This window comes from Copadichromis virginalis, linkage group LG22, assembly GCF_057382275.1.
Source record: "Copadichromis virginalis isolate Kocher_CV1m ecotype Utaka linkage group LG22, C_Virginalis_male_GT1.1, whole genome shotgun sequence".
Lineage (NCBI taxonomy): Eukaryota > Metazoa > Chordata > Actinopteri > Cichliformes > Cichlidae > Copadichromis > Copadichromis virginalis.
This window is the reverse complement of record NC_140638.1, coordinates 19704059-19717034: the sequence shown is the minus strand read 5'-3', so window position 1 is coordinate 19717034 and position 12976 is coordinate 19704059. Positions and strand designations below refer to the sequence as shown.

The window sequence follows — 12976 nt, the reverse complement described above, 5'->3', positions numbered from 1 at the left end:
GCCTACTCATTATTAGACTTATTCATGTATCACACAAAGCATATTGAGCCAAAGGGTTCACCACACCCTGGTTGAAAAAATAAATAAATAAAATAAAAATAAAAAAGGCATGAAAGAGCTGTGTGACGGAACATTCAAAGAACAGTGATTTGGCAACAGCCCTACTAAACATGTAGGGAAAAACCAATCTCCTCCTGCCCGTCGGGAAAGCCGAAGGGCATTGCACGCGCGTAACTCACGCCTACCCATAGACGAAAACACAGTCCGTCCGGTGCCCGATGGGGTGGAAGATTTCACCTGGTCGCTTATAAGCAGCGAGGACGAAAAAAAAGAGTCACATACGCCTAGATTCGGCAAGTACTCACACCGGTTAATTAAGGCATAGTGTGAAGAAAAGGAGTACTCCGGTGGTTACGGGGATTCAGGGCAGCGAGTCCGCATAGGACGCAGCTGCCTCCGGTGTGTTAAATCTCTTCTCCTTGCCGTTGGCAAACAGCCTCAGTGTGGCGGGGTAGAGAAGCGCATAATCCACATTCTTCTTCCTCAGGCAGCTTTTCACCTCGTCGAAAGCCTTGCGTTTCTTGGCTACCGCCGCTGAATAATCATTAAAGAAGGAGACTTTGATCCGACTTGTTGGTTGGTTCGGCTGCGTAGCCAGGCGCCGAGCTGCGGCCATCACACGTTGTTTATCAGCAAAGTTGTGAAGCTTCATAATGATGGGTCTGGCGCGCTGGCTGGGGCCCGGCCTCGGTGCTAGAGAGCGGTGAGCGCGGTCTAGTTTGATCTTCCCATTTTTAGTTGTGAGCTCGAGATAGGAGGGGAGCCATGACTCCATGAAGGCGACAACATCATTTCCCTCCGTGCCCTCGGGAAGCCCGACCAGGCGAAGGTTACATCTGCGGCTGCGGTTCTCTAAATCGTCCATGTGGTCTGCCATGTCAGTTACTTGTTTTTCGAGTCGAGCCACTTTCGCCTGCAATACACCTGCCGTGTCTTCCACGCCTGAAATCCGTATCTCGGCGTCTCCCACCCGTGTCAATTTTACTCATGTTAACAGTCTTAGTTTAGCTTGACAATGTGCTAAGGCTTTCTATTTAGCACTGTAAAATTTACAGCTGAGACTGATAAGAGAACTAATAATTGCTCAGGAAACCAAAACATTACATGGCCCAATGATGGTGCAAAAGTAAAGGAGACATTCACTCAAATGCAAAGACCACGAACGGAAAATGAATGTCTGTGTTAAATACATCTGCGTTCCATCTAGAAGTAGTAGAGACATTTCACTAGAAACCCTTAATTTCATTCTCACTGTTTTGGTCTAATAAAAGTCACCTGGAGGTCAAAGTCACTGAGGCTCTGTGGGAATCTTTTCATTATTTTTTGTTTCGTTCCAATACATCAAGTAGATGTTCAGATATCACAGCAATTCATCCATGACCTTCTGACTAACTCAGCAGGCAAACTGGCATCACCATCCCTCCAGACATATTGTTAGTATGACATTAACTCCTTTGTCCCACACGCCATCAGACTGTTTAACTCCTCTCTGGAGGGGAGAGGGAGGGGAAACAGGAGGACAAAGGAGGGGGGAACAACTAAGCTGTAGTGCCTCTGCACCTCACTGTACAATACCTTGTGCAATACTTTTTGTAAATAGTCAACAGTGCAATAGACGCAATACTTGAAATGTGCAATTCACTTGTATTTTTATTTTTTATTCCTATTTATTCTATTTATCCCCTTTGTATATTTTATTTATATTTGTCTCTGTATTTATATATGTGTGTGTGTGTGTGTGTGTGTGTGTGTGTGTATATATATATATATAACAGTTCTGTAACTGTAACTTTGGTCGTTGCTGTGCTTTTTTTGGAAGTCGAATTTCCCAGAGGAACCCACCCGAGGGATTAATAAAGTTCTATCTTATCTTATCTTATCTTATCTTAATTGGTTAGATCAATTAATGTGTAATCATTCAGGTAGTCATGTTAAAATCCATCAGAACTGTGTTTTGGTGAGTTTTACTTTTGTTTGATGTTTGACCTTTACTGTGCCAAATGATTTATTCTTCAGTTCCGGAAACTTGGCACCAATGTGAAATGCCACTTTTTTGGGCAGTTATTGTGGAGCATTAGTTAAAGTCACTGTAATTTCAATGGTCAGCAGAACATAAAAACTGCATGCCTTTGCTGCTGCAGACACACTTTTCAATTCAGCATTCTTTGAGAGTCATGTCTCCGTGTCTTTGATTTATTGTGCCTGAAAGAAGAAGCAGTAGTGTGGAAGGCCTGCTTCAACAGACAACTTCAGTGAAGTCTGATATGGAAACTTGAATCTTGCTTTTTACATACACTGAGAATCCAGTAGCTAAAGTTAGCTGAATGCAGTGACACATATCAGTTTTCATTCATCTACAGAGGTAGGACGACATTTCATTTTTTAAATCGGACTCATTTATGAACAAAAAAAGAGACAAATTATTAGTGCAAGTAGGATATTTTATAGATCTTTGCAGACGTCTGGATGGGTTCTTTAATTATAAGAAGCACCATGCTGGGTTTATAAAATGTTGGACCAAGTGTTTCACATTTGGAGAAAATGAGATAGAGGAACAAATAAAATTCACACATTAATCTGACATAGTGAATAACCCAGCTTTAAGCTCTATCGCTACACACAGTAATACAACCTCAAAGAGAGCTTTGAGCCCCAAGATTTTCCAAGGGCCATTAGTGATTTAACAAAATATCCATAACACTAAATTTTAAGACACTCAGCATGATTACCTACATTTAAAATTCTCAAACGGCAGCTTTCATTTTCACCCTAAAATGGCCAGAAAGTGATCTTATTGTTTTATATAGTTTTAATTCCTTGTGTATTATACGTCAGTGAAACCAGGAGTTTAACGGAAAGCAGATACTGTAGAATCCAGTCAGCAAACAAAGAAATAAAAACCTGACAAATGCAGCAAAAAGCATACTTCAAAGGGTAGTTACGTCTATTTCTTACTTATTTTAGAGCAAACAATAATTATATTTTTTTTTATTACACTATCAGGTTGCTGTAGTGTTTTCTGATTACATTCAGGGGATAGCAAACTGCAGTAACCCCACCCCATAAACACCATCAGCCTCTCCGGAGCTGTGCTCAAACAAAGCTATTTCAGAGTTTACAGTTTTTTCTTTTAGAAGCAACGATGAGTCTCTCAGGTGTAATACAGGAGGAAGCGTAACCTTGTCAGACAGACCTGGGTACTCACTCATAAAGATTACTCAGATTACACAAGGGGGACAGAGAGAGGGGACAGATTATCCAGATCTTTTTTTTTCTTTGTAAGTACTACAAACAACCCGCAATTTCTCGTGCTGCAGATGTCAAATCTCTCTGATCCTCGCTGCTATCACTCTTTTGCTGGCCCACTGAACTCTTCCGCAGCAATGCCCTTGAATGGAAAATGACAAACATCACCTACTGCAGCATCACAGGGCTCTTTTTTCTCTCTAAATGACCTCAAGTGACCTGAAGTTTTCCCATCAACCCATCAGCGATTGTTGAAAATGACTATTTGACAATTTTACAGTGCAGTAAATGTGCTTAGGCAATAAGATTTGCATTTCTCAACCCTCTCACAGTGACTCAGGGCCACTGACTAATTTCTCTTGACTGCGTCCTAAACAGCAGAAGGGACTATATATCAGCATTCCTCCTTTCAAAGGCTGCAATGCTATCACAGCATTCTGTCCCCAGAGGAATACGGATGGCTGCAGCAGGATGTTAAATTCAACCTGTCGCTCAGTCTGTGGCCTGACATTTAATTGTCTTTTGTTTGATTAGTCAACATAACACAATTGAAAAGTCAGTGAAAATGTCATTAAAATGTAGAAGTTCGATAATAATAAAAATGAAAATGAATATCAAAATTATTAACACCTGCATAGTTAATATTCTTTCATTTTTATGCTTTTTTCCCCATTACAGCCATATCATTACCGTCCATCTCCTGAGTATAATTGTTCTAATTACCTTGGAGTATGTTAGAATAACAAATTGTTACAATTTAACTTTGAAGAAATCCATAAGAAAGCACTTAAACTTAAACAGTCATCCAGCATTCAGTGTTACAGGTGTTCAAGGTGTCTCAAAAGCTGACGAGGACTCTTTTTATTACACAAAAAAGGCAATGGTTTAAAGTGGGACTACCAAGACACTTCAAGTTCCAGGAGACACCAGCTGGCAAAATCAGTTCAAATTCAGGGAGCAGGTTTTCATGGATGTGAAAGAAAGAAAAATTCTAGATGTTAGAAAACAAGAGATGAGTAGAAACTGAATCACTAAAGATTTGCAGGAGAACCTGCTGAAGGCGGTCTGTACAGACACTCCATTCATGACCAACAGTGCTCAAAAGAAAAACAAATAGCTTGTGTACTTGTGGTGTGAGATCTCTGGTATAAGAATGATATGGACCATAATAACAAGGGGATTATCTCTCCTAGGATTCTTTGAAATATGAGTTAAGAAGAATATAATTGCTTAAGAATAAGCAAGTTTATTATTTAGTGAGTTCATTTCTTAGTACAATACCAAGTATCAGTGCCAAAGATCAGTACCTAAATGTGCCTAAGAGTCCTCCCTTTAACTAGTAAATGCAGAAGCCCCGCCCACCTGAGGTTTAAACCTTCTGTTTGCAAAGAGCAGCCAATCTGAAGACAGCTGGTTTTAATGGAGAAGAGATAAAACAGCTTGTTTCAGACAATGAATGAACTGAGGGGTCGCACCTAGAAATAAATAAAGATTATTATGAACTGTGAATTATGTAAAGAAGTTCAACTAGAGTCCAAGAATCAATAACGAGCTGGCAATTAGCATTAAAGGTTTAAAGGCTGGACAAATTTAAAGCATTTTCGAGTCAGGGCCTCTCTGCTGGAATCTATTGCCTGAAGGTCCAAGATATAACTGGCATGATAACATGATTTTTTAAAAAGCCTTTCTGAAACTTACCCTTAAAAAATGTTCAGTTTAGCATTATGAAAAATACTTTTCCCCCCACTGATGCACCAGCATCATAATCACAGACGATCCTCATGCTGGTTTGAAAATTACAAAATGGAAATTGCCGGTACTCTTTTACTATAACTCTCTCTGCTGATTACCAAGGATCAGACCGCTTTTTATGAACACAGTCTGACCCATTTTTGTAGCAGTGTTTGTAAATGTAATCAAGGTTGTTTGGGCTTGTTTTTGTGTGAGCTTCACTTTAGACTGCCTTTAATCATGTTAACTGTATTTTTGTCATGTCTGATCTGTTAAATTCAAACAGAAAAAAATAGAAAATTCCTGATTCCTTCAAAACACTGGTGATACAGTAGTCTTAAGAGCTATTTTAGTTGAAAGTTATGCTAAAACACTATTACCTGGAGGTACGCTGACAGTAGCAGGTTGTTCTTATTCTAAATTCCCGCAAGACATGATGGAAAAGCAAGAAATTCAGAAATCCAAATGCATCCCCTTACACTGATATGATATGGTGGCTCTGTTGTGGGGGACATTTTCTGGTTTTGTTTAAATCCATTTGTCGCCAATTCAATACAAAGTTTTTCCAAGTGATCACTTTTATCCTGTAACGAAACATTTCTATCCTGGTTCGCTGTAAGGATGAATGTTTTGATCCAAAGCGCTGGAGAGGTCACTAAAAAGTGGGGTAAGAATGAATAAATGATGTGAATCATACTCTATGACCTCGCAGTCAGATCGAGATTTAAACACATGTGGGAGACTTTGGAGCAACATGTTAGACTTCACTTTTCAAACCACCAAATGAGGGAATATGTTTTGAAGAACAGTCCCTCTAGTATAGTGCAGAAAACTTACACACACATATATATATATATGTGTGACATTTTCTACAGAAAAAGAAAATAATGGTTCCTTATCTACCATGCATGTAAGTGTGTTGATTCAAAATCTGTACTCAGAAGTACAGCAACTGAGATCAAGACCTCTAGTAGAGAGGGATCTCTTATTCCCATGAGAGAGTGGGAATAAAAGCCGTCGAGGCCCCTGACTAAGAAAGCCTGACAGGGGAAAATGGAGGATCAGAGGAGAAAACAGATGATAGGGTCATGTTGGGGATTGCTCCCTTTTGAAATATTCAAGCTGGGGCTGTCCCTGCATGCCTGGTGTGACAAAAGGGTAACACAGTTACGAACCCTGACAAGTGAGGAAGAGGTGATTGGTGAAGGTTAAGAGGGGTGGAGGAAATACAGTATCATAAGACCAAGAGAAGATAGTGAGAGATGCGAATATAAGAAAATGACTTGATGGAGGAAAGCGGGAGAGACACGGAAAACAAGTTGAGGAACAAGGGTGATAGATAAACACAGAAGGGGTTAGGAATTCTGCATATCAGAAATTTTGAATATGCATAGAAATATGTTGCCAGTCCTGTATTTTTAATGTTGCTATTTGTCATTGTGGTTTGGGGTTTTACTGTACTGCTATGTTATTTAAACTCTTGCTTATATTTTCTAACAAATTGATATGTTCTTACAAACTTATAATTAATCCATTAATAATACAAAGCAGGGGGCACAGATTTGTGGAGGCAGCTATGTCGGCCCACCATCTTGAATACGGTGACCAAGATAGACACCAGTGTTTCACCTAATCACGTTTTATGCATGTGGCTATAAACCAACCCCATACACACCAAAGTAGAGGACAAGGGACTTGTAAGCCAAACTCAAATTTTAATCCACCACCGCACCTTCAGATACAAGATATGAAGGATCATACCTACATTTATCTTCACCAAAGAAGCAAAAATGCAAATGAAAGAGACAAAAAAAGTTTCTCTTTTGGATGACAAAAGCATAATCACAGGCATAATACTATAATTCATTTTACCAGCCTTACTGGTACCATTAGAAAGGTTCCTTTTTGTGACCGAAAACAGATTTCACTTCCTAACAATCCAATTCATAACTACCGTTTTCACAAGAGAAAGTTACAGTTTATAACTCAGAAAACTTTGATCCTTAAATATTTTGTTTGTCGGCGGTCACCGCAGCGAGGATTACTCTCTTGAATTATGGAGCAGTAAGCAAACTGAACTGACTGCGATCTGCAATCTACTGACATTTAGTGGTGAGATTTTACACACTGTACCTTTAAAAGAAAGAAGACAAAAATTATACTGTGTGTACTTTTTTTTTAGTAATGAGTTCACCTTGCTTCTTCACTCTCCCACCCACCAACACACACACACACACACACACACACACACACACACACACACACACACACACACACACACACACACACACACACTTTTTACATTGTAATTACACATTACTGTTAGGGGTATGGACTGTATTACAGAGGATCCTAATATTACTGGGAATCTGCTGTACAAGGAGGGTAAACACTCTCCTCATAAAAATGCAGCATCAATTGTTTCTCAACTCCAAATTCAGATAAATTACATCGTAAATGTTGGGGAAATTAGTTCATAAGTCACAGGCTGTATTATCATATACCACCACTGCTTTTTCAAGGGATATTTTTAACACTATTCGAGTTTTTTTCCAAGTAAGCTGTGATGCCCCAAATGGTTAGACGAATCTTCTGTTCATTTAAAAACACTTTCTTTGTGTTAGTTTTATTAGATGTATTTATTTAATCCTTATTTATAATTGTTTGATGATTTAAGTGAATTTTGCTGTGCTAAGTGAATTTATAGGTGTATAAAAGGCTGACTCCTAGTTACTATGATTTTGAATCAGTTTGATTCCTTGCATGCAGCTCCCAAAGCAGTGTGGTCAATATCACAAAAACTGCTTTGTTACTTTCAGACCCAATTAAACCCAGGTATAGGGCACTTGCACATAACACTTTCCTGCAGTTTTTCCTATAACATACTAGAGATGGACCGATCCGATATTACGTATCAGTATCAGTCCGATACTGATGTAAATTACTGGATCGGATATCGGAGAGAAATAAAAAAAATGTAATCCGATCCATTAAATATCAAAAAAGCACCTCACAAAACTTGCGACACGGCGTAACTCGCCTCATAACCGTAGCACGTTGGAGCAGTGTGCTCACGTGATAGAGCGGTTGTGTGTATTTGTAGCCTCGCTACCAAACCAGCATTTCATCTCCGAGAAAGTTATCCCAGAGAGAAGTAAAGCAAGTGTGTAAGTTCATCTCTGAATGTTTGTAAAGCATTCCAGCGTTAAGCTTAACAACCGATACATGGAGCGACTGCCTCTCTCTCTCCCTCCCTCTCCTGCTGCTACTTCAAATGTTAAACTGATCAATGATCAGCTGATCGGCTTTTCTGTCGCGAGTCCGTCTCTCTTCTTTGTTTTTGGCCCACGTTGCACCAGAAAGAGGAAACCAGCGGCTGAACAACAGCAGCACGTTTAAGCTTGATAAGCTGTTGTTAGAATTTATTTAATATTACTTTCTACACCAGGATCTTTTTCTACGTAGCTGACAGCTGGTAACTGTGCAGGGGCGGATCTAGAAAAGTTTAGCCAGGGGGGCCGATAAGGCATGAACGGGGAAAATGGGGCACAAAGACATACTTTTCTTTCTTATTCTCATTTAAAATGTCTAGCTTTTAATAAATAATTACCTGAATCTTACACCCAAAGTTTTAATCTGATGTAAAATGTATAGAAGTCCATTACTGTATATAGTAACTATTAAGTCTAATATATCCTAGTAAGCTATAGTACATTTTCCTTTGGGAAGGTACCACCTGTGCAGTCTGCAATTCTGTTGAAGAAAGATGTTGAATCCATTTAATTATTCTTGAAAAATAATTTATTTCTGTGCATTTTTTTTCACACTGCATCAAATTAAAGTTGATTACGTCAATTAAGCTTCATGAGGTGGAGGGTGAGGGGTGGTTCCCTATTTTTTTTGCTGAGAGTTTGCAACCCTATTAGTTTGGTTGCTTAATATTTCTGCTAAGTACACTTTAAAATACCAGAATAGGGAGGATAGACTAGGTTTAAGTTTATTAGATTGATCAGTGTTGCTGAACTATGAAATATTTTGGGTGGAGTGTATTTTTTGCATACAGGTATAGCAGAATAGCTTTAGTGTTGTTGTTTATTTAAACTTTAGTATGAACTTATACAAAATGCAGCAAGATATTAAAAAAAAAAACGTTTTATTGATTAAAAAACACACTATATCGGATTTATATCGGTATCGGCCGATATCCAAATTTATGATATCGGTATCGGACTTAAAAAAGTGGTATCGTACCATCTCTATTACATACTAACTATACACTTTTTTAGGACAGCTGTCTGCGCTCAATCACCAACAAAGGCACACAAACCAGAAAGTGCATTCATATACTGCCTTTTATATTTCTTCAACTGTCAGGGATAGAAACACACACAAACACACACACAAAGAGTGTGATGCAAACCGCCAGAGGGATCAAGCCCCTCTGCAGTCAGGAAGATAAGATGGTGAGGCAGAGAAGACTGAACAGCGCCATGCAGTGTGCTACATATAGTCTGGGAAGCCTGGGAGCTGGGGATCCCCTGCACCAAGATGCAATCTCTGGGTTATTCTCCCACTCAGCAGGCCCCATTGGCTCAAAACAACCTCAGGATGATGCCATATGAGGACAAAGACTACTGAGGCATGCTTCTCATATACATGTCCGTGCACAAATCCTATAATACCAAAGGAGTAAAGGCCATAGTTAAAAGTTTTGCAATTTATTGTTCATCTTATGTGTCTTATGTGACCACACAGATAGTCCTGTGGAAGCTTTCCACACCAGAAATACAAATGTTCTAAACAATTCATGCCTATTTTTGTGGAAAACAGTTCTTACAGCAAATTTTTCTCTCCAGAAAAATAATAGAAATATGTGAACAAAGCATCTAACTTCCAACGTGGAAATATTCTCAGCCTCTCTTTCTTCTGAATAGGTGTCTGCTGCAGCTATAGACAATGGTATGAACAATGGCAGCCTTTTAATTGGAACCAGATGGCTGTGATAATACAGCAAAACAACTTCAGTTCTTATTGAACAGAGATGTGAGTAATTCGCATTCAACAAATGATAGCAATATACTTCTAGAGTCTGGAGTCATGTTACGAATAAGTGTGGATGGCTACAGGAGGGTGTGACACAGGAAATGTAGTGAGCGTTAAATATAAATCAATTTGTTCTGTATTTTTCTCATATAACACATATTGTGTTGTGAAATTTTAAATGATTAAATACTTAATTGCTATGCTAGTAGCATTGAAATAAGGTTCTAAAAGTGTTTTCTTCTCTGTCACCAACACATCCATGCCTGTGGAGGGAATCGAGCGATGGAACCACAAAAGCAGCAAAAAGTGGGCCACTTGCACTTATTTAGTATTTATTTATTTATTGTCATTGTCAGAGAACAATGAAATTGCATTTGGGGCTTCCGTACAACCCGTATACCGAGCCACCCTCACTGCTTCACACCAAGAAGGCTACTTTTGTCAACATCCTGGTCAGCCTGGGCTCTTTTCTGTGTGGAGTTTGCAGGCTCTCGACCTGCTTGCATAAGTTTCCTCTAGTCGAAAAAATATACGTGCATTTCTAAATTGGCTGTATGAGTGGATGTGACAGTGTGTTTTTGTCTCTCGTTCTCCCTCTCTATGTGGCCCTGTGACAGGTCCCCTTTCCAAAGTGTACTCTTCCCTTTTGGCCTGTGTCAGCTATGATAGGCTCCACACACTCCAGGAGCCTAATTTATAGTAAAAAAACAAAACAAAAAAAGAGACAGGTGGTGATATCACACATACCTTGAAACTGGTTGAATTTTATTGTGCCCATTCTCTCTCCATTACGAAACATGACTTGGCCCTGGAAAAAAAAGGAAACACAAGAAGAAGAATATAACATCATTAATTTAACTCAAATCATTCCATAACCATTTTAAATTGTTAAAACATACTCCGCTGATGAAGATCTTGCAGCCTAAGGTATAAATTGAACTAAGCAGTAAAAAAAAGGGAAAAAAATAGAAGCTTACTTCAACTAAATTTATGCACAGTGCTTTCCTGATACTGGAGTGTTGACAGGAAAAGTCTCGGCTCCTGCACTCTGCATCTCATTTGATTAGAACTGGCCAAAATTGATCTGTTTATAGAAGTAAACAAAATTATCCTTCAGCCAATTCATTTACTAATATCTTTGGAACGAGATTGGGTCAGCACAGCAGAATGATTTAACTGTGTTTACTCACTTAGCAGTGGTGCAAATCTGAGCTCAGAGAGCAGTTTAAAAAACGATTCTTTAAGTGCATCTCATCTGTGGCTAAGAAAAAAAAAGCTGTTGTAGCTGTTCGTGACCGAAATGCATTTTTGTCAAGGTGTGCTTTTACTGGTCGAACAACCACCTGACAATAGCTAAAAATAACAATGGAAACTTTCTGATTTCATCTTCAAAGGAATAAAATAAGCAGTTTCAGGCCAGGGAGTGTCTGGCAAATTTAGACAGGATGGAGCAAAATTCAACTTTTGGCAGTATCATAAGACATATTCAAACCAATTGTGTCTTTGTGACTTCCACCTTATTTTCCCTTTTTTCTTCTTCTATATTCTTCTTCCCACTCCATCCTTTCTTTATCTCTGTCTCCCTCTTGATGCATCAACACTGTTCAATTAATTCAGCCCACCATCTGCTTACAGAGGTCCTTAATTACGCATTTAACTGGGTTTTATATTAGATAGATAGATAGATAGATAGATAGATAGATAGATAGATAGATAGATAGATAGATAGATAGATAGATAGATAGATAGATAGATAGATAGATAGATAGATAGATAGATAGATAGATAGATAGATAGATAGATAGATAGATAGATAGATTTAAAAAAGAGCTGAGGGGAATGTAGGGGACGGAAGCCTGAGCCAATTTTGCCTCAAAAAGATGGAAAGCTTTGAAGTAGCTGTGCAAGATCCCACCCCTCTGTTTGAATCCGAGTCTTTGTGTGGCATCTTTGATGTTTGCAGGAGTGTGTATGCACATCCATGCATGTCTATGTGTATGCACTTAAAATGATGCCACATCATGCCTATGTGCATGTATGTGCCCACCCGATAACGCATGCATGTCTGAGATACTCCTGGGACACCGTCTCCAGCGCTACTTTTACCTTGGCAATGTAAAACAGATCCTCTGCTAATTTTACACCACAGTGTCAATCTGACTTGTCAAGGCTAACAAGTTCCTTTTGTCACACACAGCACTTTTCTACAATATGCTACGCAATTATTTCTGAAGCCTAAGGAGGATCGTACAGCGTAATGCAGTTCAGCTCATTAGGCATTACACTGAGATAACTGTGGTGTGTAAACAGGGTCAGACAATGTGAGTTGAAAACAGGGGAACTTGACTTGAACCCATAATGACTCTAAGTGTATGCATCCAGGTTTCTAGAGTAGCTGCATGCTGCACATGCTCTCACTCAACATTAGCATAACCACCATAATTGCCCTTCATATCAGCAAAAGTGGAGCTATCACAAACCTCAGTGAAATGGTGTGTAGTTGTTTTTAACAGCCCCCAAGTTGTCGCCTCTAAAGTGTATGCAATGTCTCAAGAATATGCAGAGAATTCCAAATGTTTAGAGGAACAAAGACTTTGATCATCTTAATTGGTAATACAGTAAATGTCTGCGCTATAAAGACTGCATTATGAACTTATTGTTCGGGTCTTTCTACAACGTATCATGATAATATGAAGTTTTGGCAACCTCACTAGACTGTATTGACTCAGCCAGGTATTTTTAGGCTAGTACTGAAAGGAAATTCAGTGCTGTGCCACAGTGGTGGCTGATGGAGCAATCACTGTGTCCAGACATGTATGTGTGTGTGAAAAAAGTCTTTCTGAGGTGAGATGGTGGAGGCGGCCATGTATCACTTTGTCTGTTGAGGTGAGAATAC

General features: G+C 39.1%; 1 protein-coding gene across 1 annotated transcript in view; it reads right to left on the bottom strand.

The window, feature by feature from the left end:
* gabbr2 (gamma-aminobutyric acid (GABA) B receptor, 2) overlaps window positions 1-12976 on the bottom strand; it is a 220890-nt gene that overhangs the window by 65767 nt on the left and 142147 nt on the right. Inside the window, exon 8 of the mRNA XM_085445503.1 lies at window positions 10828-10888. Coding sequence (XP_085301629.1) covers window positions 10828-10888 — 61 coding nt within the window. The remainder of the gene's footprint in view (window positions 1-10827; window positions 10889-12976) is intronic.